Source organism: Pocillopora verrucosa, chromosome 2, assembly GCF_036669915.1.
Source record: "Pocillopora verrucosa isolate sample1 chromosome 2, ASM3666991v2, whole genome shotgun sequence".
In the NCBI taxonomy this organism is placed as follows: Eukaryota; Metazoa; Cnidaria; class Anthozoa; order Scleractinia; family Pocilloporidae; genus Pocillopora; species Pocillopora verrucosa.
In genome coordinates this window covers 6,221,097-6,232,837 of record NC_089313.1, presented here as the reverse complement: position 1 = coordinate 6,232,837, position 11,741 = coordinate 6,221,097, and the positions used below count along the sequence as shown (strand labels likewise).

The 11,741-nt window shown below is 40.4% G+C and overlaps 1 protein-coding gene across 1 annotated transcript; it reads right to left on the bottom strand.

Moving 5' to 3' along the window:
- Positions 1-7,035: 7,035 nt before the first annotated feature.
- Positions 7,036-8,361, bottom strand: LOC136279027 (tetratricopeptide repeat protein 28-like; the record flags this gene model as incomplete). Its single annotated transcript, XM_066162378.1, has 1 exon — positions 7,036-8,361. A coding segment is annotated over one exon (1,326 nt), but the record flags the coding sequence as incomplete, so codon positions are not given.
- Between the last annotated feature and the right edge of the window lie 3,380 nt (positions 8,362-11,741).

Here is an 11,741-nt window from a genome sequence, read left to right as displayed (position 1 = left end):
TCTGATCGTGAAATTAATACCATTCGCACTGTTATCGTAGCTACGTTCCCTGGCATCAAGTGAATCCAACATGGCGTCTTTCTTCATTAGCAGTTTGCATCCATTTGAATTGTGTTCTTCAGTCTCACCGTAGTAGTGTTGTTCAATAGATTGCATAGAGTATATGCAGTTTGGTTTCAGATTTCAGATTTTGCTTTTTACAACGAGTTTACGTTTTCAACTAAGACATTGGCATACTTGGCATACAAGACATACAAGGCATTCAATGCTTTCATGGCTTTCAGGCGTTCGCGATTCTGTCCGATCCAAAATTACCGCTCAATAACATCTTTATGTGTGGATTGGCCGCGAACAATACGACTTGTGTATGCGTCTAAAAGTATTTTAAGCGTTTGCCCCATAATGCTCCAGATGATCGTAATCCAATTACGTTGAAATACAAAACGACTGACAAAATAGTTTTATGGGCAAAAATCTCGTGTTCGTCATGTGACCCGGCCCTGTCCGTACTTGACAACGTCAATCATCATCAAGATAGCACGCGTGATCAGCATGTGAACACCTCATTGGATCACAGTTAGTTGTCATGGTGTTGAGGGCCCAATGACCTCTGGGTACTATTGCGCAATTTTTCCATTTTGTGGCGGAGGAAAAAAACAAAAAAAAAAAAAGAAAAAAGGACGACAAAAAAACAAAGGCATTTTATGACTGGGCTACCACAGGTATCCTAGTAATAAAAAACCCTTTGAAGGTCCATTGCAACAGTTTCCAGCACATACACATATACAAAGACTGTTTTATTTCCAATCCAACAGAAGCTGCCATAAGCAGGCATTGAAAGATAAAAATCTATGATAATACAAATAGGGATTTTAGGGCAAAAGGGTAATTTATTTAGATCTTGTGAGTATAGTTGTCAGTTGGGTAACATCTCCTTGCAAGTGCATTGCCTTACCTCAACTTTTCATTTTTTTGTTTCTATCAAAGAAATAAAAAATGTTTCAACTTAGGAGGGAAAGGCCACTCCTACACGGTGGATGTGGTGACCATGCCCACCACGTCTGTTGAAGTCCTAAATGTAATAACTGTCCTAAATGTAATAAAGTCCTAAATGTAATAACGTTCGGTCCTAAATGTAATAAGCCTCCTATGCAATCTTTTAACTGCGCTAACATTGAGATGTCAAAGTGACAGCTGTTGCACCAAAGAATCCTCTGACCAATATTCATGGAATATTGCGGGCTCACTGATATTAATCAGCGTCTTTTTATTTGCTAAAGACGTAGGTTGAGAAACATTGGTTACAAAGCCTTATACTGATACTGATGTGCTTTTGGCATCAAATTGACGGACGCAAAAGCAATGAGAACGTTGACCAATAGCTTTCTTTATATCATTGGCTCAGACTCTTAAGTGTAACAGATTTTAACGATATACTTCTGTCATCAGTGCTGAAGTTAACACTTCATGAACCGAATTATAAGGAAAAGGAAGTCCACCGACTTATACCTTAGACAAATTCTGGGCTCGGAAGGGCATTTTTTGTACTGTCTTCCCTTGCCAAATTTGTACGGGTCTGCATAAAATATATTCATATGCGTTATTGACCAAGAGTGAGGTCAAAATGGCTGGATATTAGCCGAGTTCCTTTTTTTTTGCGTTTTTATGGACTGAGACGAAGTCTCAGTCCATAAAAAAGTAGAAAAAAACGAGGCTAATATCCAGTAATCTTGACCATACAAGCTTGGTCAAGAAAGTTTATATTCTCTTGGCTTAATCATTAAAGGATTCATTGTATAGCAAAAGATTTCACTTTGACAAGAATCAAGAATGGCCCGTTTATTTCGAGAGCCGATAGTGAAAGCCAGCTGTGTTTGCAGCACAATAAACTCAGGAGGATCGTTAATTTCTTTTTTTTTTTTTTTATGTATATGCAAACATTGTCCAAAAGTTACGAACTTTGTAGGTTTTCTTGCGTGAGATCAATACGGGGAATCCCGAGGGGGCGAGGGTGGGCCCATCATGCCCGCTCAGGTAGCCAAAATCAGAACACAGGATTCACTTCATTTTGCCCGCGTGCGCTGCTAGCTATATGATAAAGTGACTTACAGAGCAAGATATCTACTGACCAATTATATGTTATCCCATTTCACGATCACTGGTCTCGACATGTTGCCTTTTTTCCACGCAAGAGTCAAATTGAACCATTGAGCTACGACATTCAACACATGATGGTCAGTTGACGGTCTAATGAACCATTCATTTTTTTCCTTTAGCCCCTTATGACGGGTTCATCAGTTCCCGAACCGAAATATTGGGAAAAAAATATATTTTAAAGTTGATCTCAAGTTTATATTTCATTTTTTGTCTTCATCTCTTCTCCCCGCCGTGAGGGGAGAAAATGAATAGATATATAGATGAATGAAAAGAGAAAGCTCAACAGTTTCCACTTATAGTCATATGGTACATGAACTGATTACTGAGGTGGAGTAAAGCCATAGAGGGCTAGAAATGCAAAACCCTAAGTTCAAAATTGAATAAATCAGGATAGTCATTCTTAAAAATGAACTCAAATGCTTCATTAAAATCAACCGACACTGGATAACATTGATGTGCAAAATTTCAGTAACGCTACTGATAATAATGATTTTCTTTTGGATTAACATGTGACACAGCGAAATCATTCAAACTGCTCTAAAATGGTGCATCACTACTAAAGACTTTAACACAAACGATAACATCAACAAAAGCAAGCTAGTTCATCATCAATTGTAGTCAATGTCTTTTCCAAAAAATTAATAATCTCGTACCAATCTATTCCATCCTATTAAGCTTCCAGCCAAGCACTAGCCCACTTTGGGCTGGAAATGATTTTCTTCAACTCGATCAATAAACCGCTTTATGAACCATGATGTCTAGCAAGTAAAAAGACGCTGATTGATATCAGCGAGCCCGTAATGTGACATGTGTACTGGTCAGCGGTTTTTTTGGTGCAACAGCTGTCACTAACATCTCAGTGTGGATGTCCGCCATAACAACTATGCACTGAAGGAGTTGAACGATTGCATTGGTGGCTTATTACATTTAGGACTAAATGTTATTACATTTAGGAGTTTATTACATTTAGGACCAAATGTTATTACATTTAGGACTTTATTACATTTAGGACAGTTATTACATTTAGGACTTCAAAACACGTCAACCATATTAAAAATATAAAATATGAATCAAAATGAAATCAACTGTCTCTCATTCATTTTATAAATGTAAATTTGCAGCAGATTAATTCAGCCATAACTGCAAATGATAACTTCTTACCAAGCCTGAGGGCCATACAAGAGAACATTTTCCTGAGTTCCTCACAAAAACAACGGATGGCCAATATTCCTCAGTATAATTTGAGCAAGAAAAGTTAGCAAGTGATTCATCACATTGCAACTGGACTAAACTTTTTAGTTTTAAATTGGTGCTTTTCAAAACAGAAATACATGGATTATGATCGTTTCACAGGAAACGGTCTGCATGGAAAAGTGCAGAACAAGTAAGAACCAGATCAGTGCTGGTAATTACCTCCATACTACCGTAGTTATTCGGTTATAAGGCGCACTCGGCTATAAGACGCACCCCCAATTTGGCAATTTCATTATTGCATGTTTTCAAACTGATTATATCGCTAAAATACTTGGTTATAAGGCGCATCGTTGTTTGGGGAGTAAAGATCGGTCAAGTTTATTGTAAATTCTTTCATAAACTTACAAAAAAGCGAAAAAGTCGCGTATTGATTTTAGTTTACCGTTAATTACTACAAATATACGCGGCCAAATAGAAAATCGGCCTCTTCAAAACACACGCTCAGCGAGCCGCAAAAGACTGAAAGCGGGCTGCTAATGCATTATCAGCCCTACAGCTTACATGATGATTTGAAGTGACTTTGAATTCGTCATCATTGTCATTCGTCATTTGGCCTTGTTTATTGATAATAATGATAATGACATGACTTTTTTTGGGAATATTGTTTATTTGCGCCCTTGTAGTGTCATTTGCGGCCCTCGCGCGAAATAAACAATATTCCCTCAAAAAGTCATGTTATTCCCTTTTTAACAAAAGCAGAATTGTCGCACACGCGACCACGCGCACAAACAAAAGCCTTGATTAAACAAAAGCAAAATGTCACACACATAAACAAAAGCCGAAAAATGTCACACATTTAATCACAGTGATAAACAAAAGGCAAAAAAGGTCACACATTCAATGACAACCTATCGGTACACATTAATTTTTAGCCTTCCTTCTAGGGAAACATGGTTTTAAAGTATAAAAACAATTCGATCAACAAAATCGGTAGTCGTAAATTTACTTTACCTGGTGAACATTATCTTGCGAAGTCTACATTCAGCACAATCATGCCAAACACTCGCCATCATCCTTACGATCTCAACTTTAAGTTGAAAATCGTAACTGAAGCAGTTAACAACAATCGAGAGATAGCGAGGGAATACGGAATTTCCGAATCAATGGTTTGGAAGTGGCGCAATAGTAGGACATCTTGTATCACCTTGTCAAGCGCGCTTCCATGGGCCGTTACCGACCAAAAGATCCCGAACTTCATCAACCGTAGGCCGACTGGTTCAGTGATCAAAGGAGCCAAGGTAAGCAAATGCCTTCTTATCTAATACATTGAAGTTCACACGGCAACCTGGACAATCAGACATAGTTTGATGCTACTCTGGTTTGCAGATTTAATGAATGCAACCGAAGTTACAATTCATAGACCAAACGTTTTTCTGACGAGGTGTAAATAAGCGTCAGGAAGCAAACCGCCATCGTCACGATCTAAACCTCCTCCCAAAAACATTCAAAAGGATGTTTTCAATGCACTTATAGCTCTCAACAAGGATCCGGACAGACTCGTATTATCTGCTGACAGGGGAAATTGTGTTGTGGTTATGGACAAACAGCAATATCACGACAAAGCTTTGACTCTGCTTAATGACAAGAGTACGTATGCTATCTTAAACTCTGATCCTACCAGTAAAACCTCAAAGAAAGTTAAACAAAATGTTGCTTGATTTGCAAAAAGCTGGTAAAATTAGTGACTCTACGTACAAAATGTTAGACAGTAGTGACGGCTTATGTCCACGTTTTTATGGCTTACCTAAAATTCATAAACCGGGAATTCCTTTGAGACTAATTGTCTCTTTTGTAAATTCTCCGACTTATGCAATTTCTGGTTATCTTGCGAGAATTTTGTCGCCTGTTGTTTGGAATATTGATTACACTGTCAAAAATTCCTGCGAATTTGTGGATTTCATAAAAGATAAAACTCTCAACGCTTGTGAAGAATTAGTATCTTTCGACGTTGTTTCGCTTTTCACTAAAATCCAAATGGGCAAATGGCTATACAAAAACTTTTCTCCGTAACTGCCAAAAACCAGTTACAAATAGTAACGCTCTTGATGAAAGGGAACCAGCGACTAGTTTTGCTGTTATTCCTTATCTACAGGGTGTTACGAATCAACTTATTCTACAACAGATGAACTCTTTATTCCAAGACAGGATTACTTCCATATTTCAGAGATCTAACTCATAGCCAATTGGCAGAGATTTTTCTGCATTTAAGAGTCGACAAGCTTCGCGCAGGTGCATAGCACAAGAGGCAAGTGACCAGTTAAAAATTGAAGTATTGACATGCCCGCATGACACTCCCGCCATCTGCAAGCGATTTTAAACTTCTGTCTCCAAAGGTCAGTTCTGGCCAGGATATACTTTAATGTTTTTTTGGCGATGTGATTTTGAATGTGACATTTCCACATCAGTGTGTTCTTGAGCTTTTGTAAAGCCGGAAGTGATCCTTCTCTACTGGAGCAGATAACTTCAGACACGTATTTCTCCAGAACTTCGTCAGGTATCCTCTTTCCCCTCTTTTAGTCGTATTTTTAAGCTCTGTACGATTTTTTTAAATGTGAAGTGCTTCGGACTTATTTTTAGGATGCGCAACGCTTGTCCTTTTGCGAATCCTATCTTAACGCCACTTAAAAAGTGTTTACGTGCCGGCACGAAACGAATCTCTCCGCAGTTACCCGTATATTGACAAAAACAGAGGCGTGGTTGACAAGATCCCTTCAGATGCTACATCAAATTCATTCTTGAAATATGGAAGGTATTCTTAATAACTAAACATTACAAAAGGCTTGAAAATACAAAAATTAAACCAGATTTTAGTGGTTTGTTTAATACTTAAACTACTGTCTTAACTTTACTGAATTCGTTTTACTCAAAAGCCTTACGTAGGTCAACATTGTTTCGTGCCTATTATATTAGAATATAATTTTTGCGTGAAAAGCAAAAAATTGTTGAGTACATAACCATAACCTCCTCCTGAGAATATTAGAAAAGAAAGCAGCAAAAATTGGAATAAATCTCTCCTAACCTGGGATAGCTCTTTTTTTTTAATGTCGATGAAATACTGGAAGAGTATTTTCTCTACTTATTTCTCTTTAATTTATACATCTAAAAGTCTTTTAACTCTGTTCCCTTTGAGTACTTGTCATTATTTACTCTATCGGGGTCTTTTTTCCTGCAAGAAAAAATTTGAAATAACCCAATTTATTATTACCTCAATTAATATTTTGGATATAAAGCAAACACAATTACACCAAGCACGATATATAAAAATAATTGGCTATTACTTGTATCTCATTGGTAGAGAGGCATCTGTGAGATTCTATATTTTACACCAGAGAGCGGAGATAGTAACTCTTCAAAAAGGAAAAAAAAGTGTGCGTAAATATATATATATATATATATATATATATATATAACGTATTGAGCACTGTTCCACGCGAAAATCGACTTACAGACTTCCTATATATATATATATATATATATATATTTATTTATATTTATATTTATGTACATATATATAGATAGATAGATAGATATTAAACTAGCCTTGATGTTCAAGGTAACAGAGGATCCCCATCCGGGCAACGACCAGTAAGTCATAACCATCCTCACATCTAATTTAACTTTAATTTATGAAATACCTGTTCTTACCGAGTCTTGCCGCTGGTTGTCAAACTCGAGTCTCACATCATCTCCAATCAGCGTAAACGAAGCCCACTCAGAAATTCTGTTCAAGCCGTTTTTTCTCATCCACTTCATGGCCTGATGAAGGGATTCACTGGCACTTCCTCCTTCAATGAGGTGTTCGTAGAACCGACTCATCAGCTGCTCTGTTGCTGAGTCTGGAATGGCCCACAGCGCAACCAACACCGAGCGAGCACCAGATCCTAAGAACGCACGGGCAATTCCTATAACTCCCTCGGCTCTTATCTCTCCACTTCCACTGTGACAGCAGCTAAGTACCACCAGTTTAGCTCTGACTTTCACTCGTGAGACATCGGCCATCGTCAACATGTAATCTTCCTTTGGTTGGGTAGCGTTTCCACTGTTGGAAGTAGGAACGGGGGAGAGTGCAATTTCTCCTCTTTCCGCGTCACCATGGGCAGCAAAATGTATCAAGCTCACTGAACTTATCTGCTCAAGTACCGCCTGCTTCGTTGCTTTCTCTTCAACTAGAGGCGGAACACCGACCAGTCCTCCGACCATCTCCGCTTCCTTTCTTGCAGCTGGCAATGGTTGCAGCCAATTAACCTTGGGATTGCCTATTACCAAGGCGTCAGTGTTGCTGTGATAGTCCTCTGGACTATCTTGGATGTTCTTGAGTGTTGTCAACGAAGGAATGATACGGATCTTATGCGTCTCTGACAAGTATTCGGCTCCCTCCTTTTCACTCAGGGCAGCAAAGGGAACTTTGTACAACCTGCGGTCAGGAACAATAATGACTTCAGGCTCATCAAGCAAATCATAAACGGGGGCAATGAACATTTTGTAACACAAATATAGACTTGAAATCACTTTCTCGTCCTCGTCCTCGTCCTCGTCCTCCTCCACGAGTCGCAATCTTGCTGAGCTCTTTTGCGCGGGGGAGAGAGGTTGCAATTTAATCGTATTTAAAGACCGATCTTCACAATCTTTAGTGGGCAAAATACCAAGACTCCGGAAATTATCATCCAAAAATTGACTCAAAGACAAATCTCTGGGCAACCCAGCCTGAACTAGATTCTCTTCTGGTGATACTCTTCTGTGGTGAAGGATTCCACTTGTTTTCAAGATCCACAAATGCAGACGATTCTGAAAATAAGAAATGTACAGACAAGTGCAGTTATTTTTCTTTCTTAAAATGTTCTCAATGCCAAACCAAGATTGTGGATTAGCAGAGATGTGCGTGTCAACCGAGTACTTCTCTGCCATTAAGTCTGATAGGCCTCTAGCTCGACCCAACTCCTCAACATAAAGAGCATCCCGAGCATTTCCGGTGTCACAAAGCAAAGTACAAAGCAGCTTGTAGGGAAATATTCCTGTGTTCTCCAGAAATGATGTTTTGAACTGATCATTGGCGCCCAAGAGATATCTCAGCTCCTCATACTTTTCAATGCACAGATGAAGACACGACAGGGAGTCTTTGATTTTATATTGATATAAATACAAAACGGCGTAACCTTGGAGGATTTCAAACTCTCTTCTTCCATCTCCAATACCTCTGGATATTAATAAAGCTTTCTCCAAGCATACTTCCGAAGCTTCAAAATCACAAACAGTTCTAAAAAAAATTCCAAGGTTTCCAAGAACTACTGCTTCCCCTTCCTTATCACCAATTTTAGTTTGGATGGCAAGCGCTTTTTGGAGATACTCTTTAGCCTTGTCGTACTGGCCAAGCGACGTAAACACAATACCTAGGTTTACATAACATGATGCTTCCTCTCGTCCGTCACCAATTTCAGTTTTGATGACAAGCGCTTTTTGGAGATACTCTTCAGCCTTGTCGTATTGGCCAAGCGACTTAAACACAGTACCTAGGTTTCCGTAGTCAGTTGCCTCCCCTTCTCTGTCGCCAATTTCAGTACTGATGACAAGCGCTTTTTGGAGATACTCTTCAGCCTTGTCGTATTGGCCAAGCGACTTAAACACAGTACCTAGGTTTCCGTAGTCAGTTGCCTCTCCTTCTCTGTCGCCAATATCAGTTCTGATGACAAGCGCTTTTTGGAGATACTCTTCAGCCTTGTCGTATTGGCCAAACGACTGAAACACAGTACCTAGGTTTCCATAACATGATGCTTCCCCTCGTCTGTCGCCAATTTCAGTTGTGATGACAAGCGCTTTTTGGAGATACTCTTCAGCCTTGTCGTATTGGCCAAGCGACTTAAACACAGTACCTAGGTTTCCATAACATGATGCTTCCCCTCGTCTGTCGCCAATTTCAGTTCTGATGACAAGCGCTTTTTGGAGATACTCTTCAGCCTTGTCGTATTGGCCAAGCGACTTAAACACAGTACCTAGGTTTCCATAACATGATGCTTCCCCTCGTATATCGCCAATTTCAGTTCTGATGACAAGCGCTTTTTGGAGATACTCTTCAGCCTTGTCGCATTGGCCAAGCGACTTAAACACAGTACCTAGGTTTCCGTAGTCAGTTGCCTCCCCTTCTCTGTCGCCAATTTCAATTCTGATGACAAGCGCTTTTTGGAGATACTCTTCAGCCTTCCCGTATTGGCCAAGCGACTTAAATACAGTACCTAGGTTTCCATAACATGATGCTTCCCCTCGTCTCTCGCCAATTTCAGTTGTGATGACAAGCGCTTTTTGGAGATACTCTTCAGCCTTGTCGTATTGGCCAAGCGACGTAAATACAGTACTTAGGTTTCCATAACATGATGCTTCCCCTCGTCTGTCGCCAATTTCAGTTGTGATGACAAGCGCCTTTTGGAGATACTCTTCAGCCTTGTCGTATTGGCCAAGCGACGTAAATACAGTACTAAGGTTTCCATAACATGATGCTTCCCCTTCTCTGTCGCCAATTTCAGTTCTGATGACAAGCGCTTTTTGGAGATACTCTTCAGCCTTGTCGTATTGGCCAAGCGACTTAAACACAGTACCTAGGTTTCCATAACATGATGCTTCCCCTCGTATATCGCCAATATCAGTTGTGATGACAAGCGCTTTTTGGAGATACTCTTCAGCCTTGTCGTATTGGCCAAGCAATTTAAACACAGTACCTAGGTTTCCGTAGTCAGTTGCCTCCCCTTCTCTGTCGCCAATTTCAGTTCTGATGACAAGCGCTTTTTGGAGATACTCTTCAGCCTTGTCGTATTGGCCAAGCGACGTAAACACAGTACCTAGGTTTCCGTAGTCAGTTGCCTCCCCTTCTCTGTCGCCAATTTCAGTTCTGATGACAAGCGCTTTTTGGAGATACTCTTCAGCCTTCCCGTATTGGCCAAGCGACTTAAACACAGTACCTAGGTTTCCATAACATGTTGCTTCCCCTCGTCTGTCGCCAATTTCAGTTGTGATGACAAGCGCTTTTTGGTGATACTCTTTAGCCTTGTCGTATTGGCCAAGCAACCTAAACACAGTACCTAGGTTTCCGTAGTCAGTTGCCTCCCCTTCTCTGTCGCCAATTTCAGTTCTGATGACAAGCGCTTTTTGGAGATACTCTTCAGCCTTGTCGTATTGGCCAAGCGACGTAAACACAGTACTTAAGTTTCCGTAGTCAGTTCCCTCCCCTTCTCTGTCGCCAATTTCAGTTGTGATGACAAGCGCTTTTTGGAAATACTCTTCAGCCTTGTCGTATTGGCCAAGCGACTTAAACACAGTACCTAGGTTTCCATAACATGATGCTTCCCCTCGTCTGTCGCCAATTTCAGTTGTGATGACAAGCGCTTTTTGGAGATACTCTTCAGCCTTGTCGTATTGGCCAAGCGACGTAAATACAGTGCTTAGGTTTCCATAACATGATGCTTCCCCTCGTCTGTCCCCAATTTCAGTTGTGATGACAAGCGCTTTTTGGAGATACTCTTCAGCCTTGTCGTATTGGCCAAGCGACGTAAATACAGTACTAAGGTTTCCATAACATGATGCTTCCCCTTGTCTGTCGCCAATTTCAGTTATGATGACAAGCGCTTTTTGGAGATACTCTTCAGCCTTGTTGTATTGGCCAAGCGACTTAAACACAGTACCTAGGTTTACATAACATGATGCTTCCCCTCGTCTATCGCCAATTTCAGTTCTGATGACAAGCGCTTTTTGGAGATACTCTTCAGCCTTGTCGTATTGGCCAAGCGACTTAAACACAGTACTTAGGTTTCCGTAGTCAGTTGCCTCCCCTTCTCTGTCGCCAATTTCAGTTCTGATGACAAGTGCTTTCTGGAGATACTCTTCAGCCTTGTTGTATTGACCAAGCGACTTAAACACAGTACCTAGGTTTCCGTAGTCAGTTGCTTCCCCTTCTCTGTCGCCAATTTCAGTTCGGATGACAAGCGCTTTTTGGAGATACTCTTCAGCCTTGTCATATTGGCCAAGCGACTTAAACACAGTACCTAGGTTTCCATAACATGATGCTTCCCCTCGTCTGTCGCCAATTTCAGTTGTGATGACAAGCACTTTTTGGAGATACTCTTCAGCCTTGTCGTATTGGCCAAGCGACGTAAATACAGTACCTAGGTTTCCATAACATGATGCTTCCCCTTGTCTGTCGCCAATTTCAGTTATGATGACAAGCGCTTTTTGGAGATACTCTTCAGCCTTGTTGTATTGGCCAAGCGACTTAAACACAGTACCTAGGTTTACATAACATGATGCTTCCCCTCGTCTATCGCCAATTTCAGTTCTGATGACAAGCG